The sequence below is a fragment of the Silurus aristotelis genome, assembly GCF_946808225.1.
Source record: "Silurus aristotelis genome assembly, chromosome: 12".
Classification (NCBI taxonomy): Eukaryota; Metazoa; Chordata; class Actinopteri; order Siluriformes; family Siluridae; genus Silurus; species Silurus aristotelis.
The window spans coordinates 5,006,428-5,020,039 of NC_139585.1; the positions used below are offsets into that span (position 1 = coordinate 5,006,428).

The following is a 13,612-nucleotide window of genomic DNA, read 5'->3' on the forward strand; positions in this document are numbered from 1 at the left end:
CATTTCTTGTTGCTTTGATCAAATTGCGAATGCTTTGGTACATCATTTAATCGATTGTGTACAAGTGTCTGCTGTTTCCTACATTATCAGTTGTTCATGTCATGTTGATCAACATGTATTATATTAGTTTCACCAAAATGGTCTTAACCCCCAAAACATTTAGGCATCAGTTCAATGTATTAAATCCAATGTATTGTGCTGTTTGTACACATTGTTTTGAGAATGCACTTACTGATTTGCAAATCTTAAGAATGATTCGAGAAATGCTTCAAAGCAACTGAGAAAAACTGTAAGAGTAGCCAGTTCGGTGCATGCTAAAAATGTAATAATAAAACGCTTCTAATTAATGAAAAGCTTGTGGAAAGCCACCGGTTATTGTATCTAGCTCAGTGAGACAAGTAAAAGATTAAGTTCCATGTATGCTATGGTGCCAATATGTTAAAAATAGTTTTAACACTCAGAAAGCAGAGCAGCTCGTGTTGAAAACCACACTGTTCTAAAAAATAAAAGTTTGCACATTAAAAAAGGATGAATTTATTTTAGCATGTTTAACCTTTATTTAAAAAAAATGTAAATAAACAGTACACAATATCTCTTTTCAAATAAGATGATTTACAAACCTGAATTATTTTACATTACATTGAAGACAGACAGACAGACAGACAAATAGACAGATAGATAAATAGATTTATGACATGTGACACCACCTGCTTTTCTTGCTAAGTCAGAATTTCTTCCTCCGTTTTATTGCCTTTTAAATTGTGACACCTACATCACCTACTCTGTGGTACACACAGACATGCAGTATGTAGATAAGTAAAAGATTAAGCTCCATGCATGTTATGGTGCATATGTGTTAACAGTTGTTTTAACACTCAGCAAGCAGAGCAGCTTCTGGTAAAAAACACATTGTGTCAAGAAGTCTCTTTGTGAACACACACACACACACACACACACACACACACACACACACACACACACACACACACACACACGTGCACACATACATTTTCTTCATTATCTTTTTTGTTCTTTTTTCTTGCTTTTTCTATTTGTTAGCTAATTGTTAATTCTTCATTTGTTAATAGTTAGTTTGTTTTTCCATCTGATTCTTTTCAGAATTTTAATTCAATTTAATTCATTTTTATTTGTACAGTGCTTTTAACAATGAACATTGTCAAAAAGCAGCTTTACACAGATAATATGGTGATATAAAAACATTCATTTTTGAGTTTGTCCCTGATGAGTGAGCCAGTGGCGACTGTGGCAAGGAAAAACTCCCTGAGATGGCATAAGGAAGAAACTTTGAAAGGAACCAGACTCAAGAGGGAACCCATCCTCATCTTGGTGGCACAGCATGTTTATTCATTAGAGTTAAACGATGTTGCGGGGTACAGTGATGGTGATCCAATGTCAACCAAAGCTCACCACCGTCAACAAACCTGAATGAACCTGTGAAAGTGAGGGGACGTCAGCATACAAATATCCCAGTGAATTCACCAAACACTCAATATCCAGATCCCTTCAGATCTGCTCATTTACCTAAGAAAAATCTACTGATAAAAGACTTGACTAAATAAATATGTTTTCAACCTCGACTTGAACACTGAGACTGTGTCTGAGTCCCGAACATTGGTTTGTAGGCTGTTCCATAACTGTGGGGCTTTATAAGAGAAAGATCTGCCCCCTGCTGTAGTCTTCATTATTTGAAGTACCAACAAACAGCCTGCACCTTTTGATCTAAGTAGATGGATCATACTGGTACAGAAGTTCACCCAGATACTGCGTTGCGAGACCGTTAAGTGCTTTATACGTCAGTAGCAGTTTTTTATAATCAATGTGAGATTTAATTGGGAGCAGTGTAGACTGCCCCTCCTTGAACTGCCACCTTAACGTGGTGGAGGGGTTTGAGTACACGAATGACCCTAGGAGCTATGTTGTCCGGGGCTATATGCCCCTGGTAGGGTCTCCCAAGGCAAACAGGTCCTAGGCGACAGGTCAGACTAAGAGCGGTTCAAAACCCCTTATGAGAAATGGTAGACCAAGGACCGTGACGTCACCCGGTATGGCGCAGCTGGGGCCCCACCCTGGAGCCAGGCCCGGGGTTGGGGCTCGTATGCGAGCCGGGCTCACCCCGAAGGAGCGACGTGGGGCCGCCTTCCAGTGGGCTCACCACCTGCAGGAGGGACCGTAAGGGGCCGGTGCTGAGAGGATCGGGCAGCAGTCGAAGGCGGGGGCCTCGACAACCCGATCCCTGGACACGGAAGCTAGCTCTAGGGACGTGGAATGTCACCTCGCTGGCGGGGAAGGAGCCTGAGATTGTGCGTGAGGTTGAGAGGTTCCGACTAGAGATAGTCGGGATCACCTCTACGCACGGCCTGGGCTCTGGAACCACACTCCTCGAGAGAGGATGGACTCTTCACCACTCTGGAGTTGCCCATGGTAAAAGGCGTCGGGCTGGTGTGGGTTTGCTTATAGCCCCCCAGCTCAGCCGCCATGTGTTGGAGTTTACCCCGGTGAATGAGAGGGTCGTTTCCCTGCGCCTACGGGTCGGGGATAGGTCTCTCACTGTCGTGTGTGCCTACGGGCCAAACGGCAGTATAGAGTACCCGGCCTTCTTGGGGTCTCTGGGAGGGGTGCTGGATAGTGCTCCGACTAGGGACTCCGTCGTTCTACTAGGAGACTTCAATGCTCACGTGGAATGGCAGACCGGGGTGGTGGTCCCTCTTTTTAAGAAGGGGGACCGGAGGGTGTGTTCCAACTATAGGGGGATCACACTTCTCAGCCTACCTGGGAAAGTCTATGCCAGGGTACTGGAGAGGAGAATACGGCCGATAGTAGAACCTCGGATTCAGGAGGAACAGTGTGGTTTTCGTCCAGGCCGTGGAACACTGTACCAGCTCTATACCCTCTACAGGGTGCTGGAAGTTTGCCCAACCAGTCCACATGTGTTTTGTGGATTTGGAAAAGGCATTCGACTGTGTCCCTCGCGGCGGCCTGTGGAGGGTGCTCCGGGAGTATGGGGTCCGGGGCCCTTTACTAAGAGCTGTCCGGTCCCTGTACGACCAAAGCAGGAGCTTGGTTCGCATTGCCGGCAGTAAGTCAGACTTGTTCCCGGTGCATGTTGGACTCCGGCAGGGCTGCCCTTTGTCACCGGTTCTGTTCATAATTTTTATGGACAGAATTTCTAGGCACAGCCAGGGGCCGGAGGGTGTCCGGTTTGGTGACGACACGATTTCGTCTCTGCTCTTTGCAGATGATGTTGTCGTGTTGGCTTTATCAGACCAGGACCTTCAGCATGCACTGGGACGGTTTGCAGCCGAGTGTGAAGCGGCTGGGATGAGAATCAGCACCTCCAAATCCGAGGCCATGGTCCTCAGTCGGAAAAGGGTGGCTTGCCCACTTCAGGTTGGTGGGGAGTTCCTGCCGCAAGTGGAGGATTTTAAGTATCTTGGGGTTTTGTTCACGAGTGAGGGAAGGGTGGAACGGGAGATTGACAGACGGATCGGTGCCGCTTCTGCAGTAATGCGGTCGATGTACCGGTCTGTCGTGGTGAAGAAAGAGCTGAGCCGCAAGGTGAAACTCTCGATTTACCGGTCAATCTACGTTCCTACTCTCACCTATGGTCATGAGCTCTGGGTCATGACCGAAAGGACAAGATCCCGGATACAGGCGGCCGAAATGAGCTTTCTCCGCAGGGTGGCTGGGCAATCCCTTAGAGATAGGGTGAGAAGCTCGGTCACTTGGGAGGAGCTCAGAGTAGATCCGCTGCTCCTCCACATCGAGAGGGGTCAGCTGAGGTGGCTCGGGCATCTGTTCCGGATGCCTCCTGGACGCCTTCCTGGGAAGGTGTTCCAGGCGCGTCCCACTGGGAGGAGACCCCGGGGAAGACCTAGGACACGCTGGAGAGACTATGTCTATGACTATGAAGTGGCTAGGGAGAGGGAAGTCTGGGCATCTGGACTGCTGCCCCCGCGACCCGGCCTCGGATAAGCGGGAGAAGATGGATGGATGGACAGTGTAGACTGTTTAAAACAGGGGTGATGAGGTCATATTTTCTAGATCTACTAAGGACCCTTGCTGTTGCATTCTGAACTAACTGAAGCTTAATTATGCACTTACTTGAACACCCGGACAGTAAAGCATTACAGTTGTCTAATCTAGATGTAACAAAAGAATGAACTATTTTTTCTGCATCTTTTAATGACATCATATTTGTAATTTTAGCAATATTTCTAAGGTAAAAGAAGGCGATCCTGGTAATATTATCCACGTGAGCCTCAAAGGAAAGACTAGGGTCAATAATCACACAAAGGTCTTTGACTGCTGTACACACTGAGACAGAAACACCATCCAGAGATGTAATCAGAAAGTTTACATCTAGCTGCTTGTGGTCCTAGTAGAGGTATTTCCATCTTATCCGAGTTGAGCAATAGGAAGTTATCAAGCATCCACTGTCTAATGTCCTTTACACATTCATAAACATTGTTAAGCTGATCCCTCCATCTGGCTTTGTTGAAATATAAAGCTGTGTATTATCAGCATAGCAATAAAAGCACAAAACAAGTTTTTGGATAATTTCCCAAAGAAGGTGCATAAAGATAAAAGCAGTGGGCCTAAGACAGATCCTTGCAGAACACCAAACTTTACCTCAGAGAGTGTGGAGAGCTCACTATTTACTTCAATAAACTGATAGCTTTAAGTCAAATAAGACTTAAGCCAGGAGAGAGCTGTTCTCTTTATTCCAACAATGTTCTCAAGTCTAGCGAGCAGGATATTATGATCAATGGTGTCAAAAGCTATACTAAGGTCGAGCAAAACAAGTAAAGAGACAAAACCCTGAACAGAGGCCAATAACAGGTCTTTTACCACCTTAACTAGCGCCGTCTCTGTGCTATGATGAGACCTAATTCCTAACTGATACATTTCACAAATGTTATTCCTAAGTAGATGTGAGCAGAACTGCTGTGCTACAACCTTTTTTAAAATCTTGGAGATAATGAGGAGGTTTGATATTTTTGCAAATTCGAGTAAAAAATAAATTAGTGTTGGAAATATCGGCTTTCCTGCAGAATAAATAAGCCATGGCAAATAAAGCTGTCGTGCAATGTAAAAGATGTAATGTAAAAGTAAAAAGAACATATATATCGAATCATAAATGTAGTTTAATAGAGAGTAAAGAGCCTATATCTTTGATACTATTCATACATCCATTTTCTCCCGCTTATCCGTAATTCGGGTCGCGGGGGCAGCAGTCTAAGCAGGCCCCCGCCTTCGACTGCTGCCCAATCCTCACAGCACCGTCCCTTACGGTCCCTCCTGCAGGTGGTGAGCCCACGGCAAGGCGGCCCCATGTCACGGACCTTGATATTTCCCTCGTAAGGGACCCCCGGAGCACAGAGGGTTAAGGGCCTTGCTCAAGGGCCCAAGAGTGGCAGCTTGGCGATACCGGGGCTTGAACCCCAGACCTGCCTTAACCGCTGGAGCCACCACTCCCCCTATCTTTGATACTAAAATAAAAAAAAAGTAAAAATAAAAGTCGCCAAAAAATGCTTAAATGCAGTAACATAATATATTTACTCAAATACTTTACACCACTATTGTTGAACATTATTATCATATTGATGAATGTCTATAAGGTGAGTATGATTTTTAGCCTGAAGTAAACTGACCACAATTGACTCAGAATTTCTTCTTCCGCTTTATGGCCTTGTGAATTGTGACACCTACATCACCTACTCTGTGGTATACACTGACGTGCACTATGCACTTGCCAATTGAGAGTAGCTATTTCAGTGAATACTAAAAACGTAATGAAAAACGTCTCTATGTTATGTATGTAACCTTGGTTCCCTGAGGGAATGAGACGCTGTGTCAACAACGCTTTGGAAGCACTTTTGAGTTGTCCATGCTCTGAATCACATCAGTCTGATGGAGAACCAGAAGGGACAGTGCGATGTCTCTCAAGTAGCAGATCCACCTGAGCTCTGTAAAATCTCCCGCAAAATTTGCTTTACCACCACCCATTCCCCGGGCCATGGCTGGAAGGAAATGCTTCAATGCTTGAAGTATGGCCAGCATCTTTAGGGAGTTGATATGCCATGTGTGATAGGGCCTTCCCCAGAGACCTTGTGACCGAGTTAAAGACCGCTTCCCAGCCCACGAGGGGCGCATCTGTCTTAAGCGTTACACATGGCCTGTGACAGGAACGGACTCGCCGCGTGACCTTGAACCTGAGTCTCAAAGTGAGCGGTTCAGCTGACGCAGGTCCAGTATAGGACACAACCCTCCGTCCATTTTGGAAACTATGAAGTACTGGCTGTGGAACCGGGGCTCTCTGTCTAACGGAGGGATCACCTCCGCCTCCTTTCTTAAAAGAGTATCTAATTCCTGTTCTATAACCAGAGCCTGCTCGGGCCCCACCAGGGTGGGGCACACCCCATTGAGTCAGGGCAGTTAAGACCCAAACTGAATCGACTAACCTCTGTCTACAGTGCGCAGGACCCACCGAGACACATCTACAGCAGAACCTCCAGGTTGCTAGATCCTCTCTTATAAGTCTCTCGAGACTGACCTCTGTTATACCTAGAGCCGAAGGCACAGCCCCACGAGTGCGACGTGGGGGATACCAGGTGCCTTTCAGTATACACAAGAGTGGCTATGGACCGGCATCTCTACAACCCGGTGGATAGGGGCGGGCCGAATAAGCCTTCGCCCAAGACCTGGACACCTCGGTGAAGGTCCAAAAACAAAAAGGAGCAGACCCTGGCATGGAGGCATTGATGGAGGTTGCTTCTGCTGACTGCTGACTGGCTGGCCATTAATTTTCTTTTTTTTCCCCTCTTTTTTTATTAGTATCTATCTGAAGCATGGCTCGGCATGGGTCACTAAATCTAATAGCTCCTCGGGACTTTAGGTCAGAATAAGATTTTGCAGTGTGGCTGCATTACTTTTCTTTTACAAACCAACAAGCTGGCCAGCAGGGGCCACTCTATTTTTATTTAAAAAGTTTATTCATAGCATCACAATCTTATTTATTTTATAACAAAATTTTTATACAGTATCTAATATCTAACTAATTAATCTTATATTAATAATTACACTAAACTATACTATTATTATTATTATTATTGTTGTTGTTGTTGTTGTTGTTGTTATTATTATTATTATTAATACATCCAACAACATTTTGCTGAATACATTATTTATTAAAACATTTTGCCCCATTAGGGCAATTTTGGCATTTCACCCCTCCTCCACGCCCCCGACCCACTTTAGTGACGTCAAAACACTCGCGCGTTCGTGCGCGCGTTCATGCGCGCGTTCATGAGACACGTTGTTGCTGAAACCGAAAGTAAATGAAACCATAAAAACAACATCGAGGAAGCGGTTTGATAATCGACCGGTAAGTGAACCGAAGAAGATATTAGTCATTGTATCAGTTTTACACGCGCGCGTGTGTGTGTGTGTGTGTGTGTGTGTGTGTGTGTGTGTGTGTGTGTGTGTGTGTGTGTGTGTGTGTGTGTGTGTGTGTGTGTGTGTGTTGTGCATGTTTTTATTTCACGCAATTGTTAAATGTCTCATAATAAAAATGGCTGACTTCAAAACAACTTAGCGAACACAACTGAGGATAAAGAAACATCACCTGGTGGAATTAATATTATATGTGTGCGAAAATAAACATACATGAATGGTACAGATACATGTACATTTGCGATTTGAATGGTTTAAATGTGATTCTTACTGGTTTTAATGGAAACTCTAATGGTCGCTAGGGGGCCTCTACTGGTTCTGCATGGCCTTCTGTTGAAGATATACCATATGGACAAAAGTTTGCGGACACCTGATTATATGATTATTCAATGTGCTTTTTAGACATCCCAATCCACATTGAGTCCCTATTTGTTGTTACAATAACCTCTGCTCTTCTGGGAAGATGTTCCACTAGATTTTGGAGTGTGCTTGTGGAGATTTGTGCTCATTCAGAGATGAGTCATGTACTGATGTTGGTGAGGAGGCCTGGGGTGCGATCAATGTTTACATTCATCCCAAGTTCAGTAGGTTTGAGGGTCAGAGATTTATAGCTAGAGATCTTCCACTTGGTGCACAAATGTCATGCTGGAACAGGTTTGGAAGTCCTAGTTCAAGTGAAGAAAACAAAATTACTGCATCCAAAGACATTTTGTACGATTGTGTTAACAGTTTGTGGGAGGAACCACATACAGCAATAAAATATTTAAATACCATAATTGACACCTTGTAGATCTAATGTTTGTGTTGGTTGGTGTAACAACTGGACACCAGTAAGGTGTTGATTTCAACTGTAGTGGCAACCATCAGAATTTCTTGGATTCTTTGTTTCTATTGTTTGTTTGTGTTGTATGATTGGACAATCAGCAGTATTTCTGTCAAGTATTCAGTGCATAACTTTTTATTTTCACTGAACATGCTTTTGGTGGCAAGCGAATGAAGGCAAATGCTTCCATTTTTCGAATTTGTCTCCTCAATTTCTCGTACTGTTTCCTTTAATTATTTTCCTGTGAGGAAGTAGAACTGATGCAAGACCGAAGCAAATCGAAGTCAAACACCATTTGTACCAACTTTACAGTTATGTTAATTATTAATAACATTTACAACATTTGGTGGATGCCCTCATCCACAGCGACTTACATTTATCTTATTTATACAGCCGAGCAGCTACGGGGTCAAGGGCCTTTCTCAGGGCCCCAGAAGTGTCAGCTTGATGTGGCTGGGATTTGAACTCACGATCTTCGGATCCAAAGTCTAATGTTTTAACTACTGAACTACCATCTCCTAAATGTTACAGTTAACTTAATATTAATATGTTAATTAGGGCAGTGTTGGTTCGGTGGTTAAGACTCTGGGTTACTGAGCATAAGGTCAGGGGTTCAAGCACCAGCAATGCTAAGCTGCCACTGTTGGGCCCTTGAGCAAGGCCCTTAACCCTTTATGCTGAAGGGGTGCTGTATCATGGCTGACACTGCACTCTAACATCGCTGGGATATGCAAAAACTGACCTGTAAGGTACATGTGACAAGTAAAAAGCCCCCTTTACCCCTTTTTATCCCCCTAGTGAATCAGAGGCAGATATAGAGGACAGGGTGGTATGGAGACGGATGATCCGCTGTGGCGACCCCTAATGGGAGAAGCCGAAAGAAGAAGAAGAAGATCCCCCTAGTGAATCAATGTTATACCAGAAATTGGTCAATCTAAAGTGCTTCTGGAAAAGGTAAAAATCCACATTATAGCCAGTAGTTCAACATACTGCATAATTATAGATTTAAAAGTTGACTATCACATGTGTAGATGCTTGTTGAACTTTTTTACTTCAATTTCCAATCTTCTGGAAAGTCTTTTGGATTTTTGGAGTGTGAAGTAGAAGAGCTTTAGTAAGATCAGGCCCTGAAAAAAAACTAAAGTTTACTCAGTTTTCAGGGGTTTTTTTTTGTATGTTTTATTTATTTATTTATTTATTTATTTATTTGTGTGTGTAAAGAAAGGAAAAGGAATTCAAATAAAGAGACGCTTGATACAACTGTGTTCTTCCAACTGAGTGAGGCAGTTTGTAAAAGGGTGTGATCCTCAGGCATGCACATACTTTTGGGGTTATAGTGTATGTGTTTAGCAGGTTTTAAATGACATTGTTGGTTTAAATATGTAATGGAAAGTTTGACGTTGGTGGATTTTTATTCAGGCTTCACTGCTGTGACTCATTGTAATAAAGATAACGTAACTTAACTGTTCAGGACAAACGTCTTTTGTTTTTGGTCATCACTCATTAGACACTTTATGGACCAAAGTATTGGGACACCTGACTTTTCCAGTCATATATGCACAGTGCCCTTGTACACAAGCTCCATGAGGATATGGTTTACATGTTTTGGGGTGGAAGACCTCCTGCAGTAGAGCTCCAAACACCACAAAATGGAAGGCACACAAATGTACAGAATGTCTTAGAATGCTGTAGTAATTTTCCCTTTAATTGAGCAAGGAGACCCCAACTTGTTCCAGCATTACACCTGTGCACAAAACCAAGAGTGGAAGATCTCCAGCTATGAAGCTTAGACCCTCAATGCTATTGAACATATTGGATGAATGTGACTGCTGACTGTACCCCAGGCCTCCTCACCTGACCTTCATCAGTACCTGACTTTACTAACACTCTTGTGGCTAAAGGAGCACAAATCTCCACAAGGACACTAGAACATCTGGAACATTTTCCCAGAATAGTGGAGGTTTTAAGAACAGGAAATGGGGACTTAACAGGATGTGCAAAAAGAAGCACATGCAAATCTTATGGTCAGGTGTCCACAAACCTTTGGACATATAAAAGGCTATTTATTTGGAAATATTTTGGAAATTAAAAAAAAAAAAAATGTTTTTTGTAATTTGGGGCAATATTTTTTCTTTTTTTAATTTTTATTGCTGTCTTTTGAGGAAGTTACGAATACAGTAATGCTGTATGACTAAAATCATATGACATTATAGATTAATGTCACAGGGTTACGGCACACAGAACTGAAAATGCCGCAAGTCCTGGATGCCACTCAGTCTCTACAAATAAAACTGGTGACCGGGCAAGTGGCCTTCATTCATTTGGCAGTGATGATGTCCGAAAGAAGATGAAATGCCAATGACAAGGGAATTGTGAGTTTTTGTTTTTTATTCGATCATAGGCATTCAATTGAATATTCATTGTCAAATAATAATAATATCAATTCATTCTGAAATAAGAAAAATAATTCATTCTGTGATTGTGAAGGAACTGCACTTGAATTGAAACTTCAATCAATAACCCCAACACACTATATATATATATATATATATATATATATATATATATATATATATATATATATATATATATATATATATATATATATATATATAATGTATGTATGTATATATAATGTATGTATGTATGTGTTAGACCCATTTTGCTCATGTGCAAAACAAAGATTTTAGAACGCACTAAAAATCATATTTCCAGTACGGAGCGAGCAGCCACATTGACCCTGCGCTAACCTGCATTTTTGTGTATGTTTTCAAGTTATAATTTCAAGTAATAATAATCATCAAAAAGAAAAAGAAAAAACAGCGACACTGCGTGAGTCGGAGACCAAACAAACTTGTGGTCCGCCACTTAAAACGTTTGTAAAAGAACTCAGATTGTAATTACGTTGTATATGTATATATATATGTATATATATGTATATAGAACATTTTAATACAATTAAAAGTGTATAAAAGTTTGTGGACACTGCAGAACACTTGGGTGGTTCCACTTGAAGTCTGAGCAGCTGAACCACTTGCAGTCTTCAAACAGCGTTTAAAGGTTATTTCAGTAACACTTTAATGAACACTATTTAAAAAACTAGCCTTTCTAACTATTTTCTCTCCCAAAAGAGATTTATACTGATAGTACTCAGTCCTAATGAACCAGTAGCAGAATGTATTTATTACTTTAAAGCACTTTTGTCACTTTTGATAAGGGACATGGTCTTGAATTCAGCCATATTATATAGCAGTACTGAATGTCCAATATAGTGGTTGTGAATGGAATATTTTATTATGTTAATAACAGATAAAAAAAAAAAATCAGATTCTGCATTGAAGATGCACACATTGGTGCTGGGCAGGCTGCACTTTCACTTCTCCAAAGCTTTTCATACATCATGTCTTGTGATTTTGAGCGAATGTTTTCTCTTTTTTTTTTTTTTTTTTTTTAAAGGCTTTTTTAAAGGCTTAGTAATACAGATGCTGAATTGCATCATTTAAAAATGTAAACCTGTTAAACACTGCCCAAAGCACTAAAACCATGGTCACTTTTAAACCTCGTGGAGTATTTAAAATTCACCATTCATTTATTCTTTTAATTCTTTTAGTCCTTAGTCCTCAGCTCTGTTTTCTGTCATGTAGCTTTATGTTGTCTATGTAGCACCAGAATTCTGGACGAAATTTATTTCATTTCACGGTGTACTGCGTCAGCCATATATACTTGAAATGACAATAAAAGCTTCTTGACTGGACAATACAGTGTTAGGGGTCCAGGCATTCAGGAAATGATCGGGTTTTTTAGCCTATTCTTAAAGGGATATACATTCACTTTTATACCAAGTTTAAAGTACGATAAAAGTAGCCAGTCCTTCACATTGCATGTTATTGAAAAGTGGGAGGAAATTAAAGAACCTCACACAAACAGAAGGAGGACAGGTGATGCTCCTCACAGTAAGCAAGCTAAGCACATTAACAAACTCAAGAGACCTCCTTACTAAAGCAATAACAATTTTAGATTATAGGACTATAGATATCAGTTTAAAAAAGGAAAAATGGAATCACAAAATAGGAAATCAATGTAGACACATTGAATCGAACATTACATTAAACCATGCACAGTAAAGTCCCAGGCTTTAAACCTAATAAAATAGATAAATTAGAAAGTGCTAGCTTAGTGGTTAAGATGTTGGGTTCCGTATGAATCGAAGGTCTTGAGTTTACGAAGCTGCTGGTGCTGGGCTTTTGAGTATGGCCTTTAACCCAAAACTGTTTAGTGTATAAATGAGAAAAATGTAAGTCTTTTAAATGACTATTAACAATATATCATACATAATTAATAAATTCTGGATATAATTACACAATCTACATATGCATTAGGGGTGAAACGCTACTCGAGTTTGTATCAGATGGTTTCGGTACAGGGCTTTCGGTGCAATCCTTGTTTTACGAGTTCCCTCACAAACATATTAAGTTGTGAACTACAAATTTGTTTAGTCTCTGCCTCACACTTTAAACGCAATGTCACTGTCAATATTCGATCCGTACCAGAAACACGATTTGTACTGTGCATGTGGTCATGTGGTTTTTACAACAGTTTAGCGATATGAATTATTTTTTACGTTTTATGTACAGCTTTAAGAATTTCTCTTAAAAGGAGAAATTCCTGACAATTCCGCATATCCAGAAAGTGAATACCATCACTATGTCGTGAGCGAGCTGATTGCTCAACCTGATGCTCGTGAGACAGATGTAGTGCGACTGTCCTGAGTTAGCATACAAACAGTTTTACACGATAGCACTTCATTAAACTATGCCATTTTCACACGATGAGGATTATGCAGTTTTTGCTCACCGTGCTGATGTATTACCTTTATCCGTGACACCAGTGTATTTTCTTCTCACGTGCTTGTGCACCACTGTCATACTTCCCTACCACACAAGCTTCACTTTGCATAACTTTCAGGTACAGTTTTCTTTGTTGCGTTTCATATAAGATTTTTTTTGTGTGTGTGTGTAAAATAATAGTCTTTTATTGTAATGACTGATTCTCAAGACACTCAGAGAACTCTAACAGGATTTTTTTTGGAATTATTTTGAATCAGGATGTTCCAGGATTAGCGTGACAGTTGTTGATGTAACATTAACATTGACTGAAGGGCAGCACCATCATCATCGTCGTCATGTTCACAGGGGTTAACTTCATGATGGCGCTTTTTTACACCAGTAATGAAAAAGAAACCCCTGAAACAACGTGAGTAGCCATATATTAGCATAAAACTTTATAAAAAAAAAAAAAATTTATGACACTGGTGAA

At 41.3% G+C, this 13,612-nt stretch overlaps 1 protein-coding gene across 2 annotated transcripts in view; it reads left to right on the forward strand.

Moving 5' to 3' along the window:
* LOC310734433 (NACHT, LRR and PYD domains-containing protein 3-like) overlaps positions 1–13,612 on the forward strand; it is a 47,820-nt gene that overhangs the window by 16,789 nt on the left and 17,419 nt on the right. Inside the window, exons 1-3 of one of the 2 annotated variants that reach the window (XM_083556452.1) lie at positions 7,295–7,405; positions 10,523–10,668; positions 13,401–13,549. In XM_083556452.1, the coding sequence (XP_083412578.1) occupies positions 13,479–13,549 (71 nt within the window). In that variant the 5' untranslated portion in view covers positions 7,295–7,405; positions 10,523–10,668; positions 13,401–13,478. Of the gene's footprint in view, positions 1–7,294; positions 7,406–10,522; positions 10,669–13,400; positions 13,550–13,612 lie in introns of those variants that run through there. The other variant, XM_083556453.1, reaches the window with a different exon arrangement.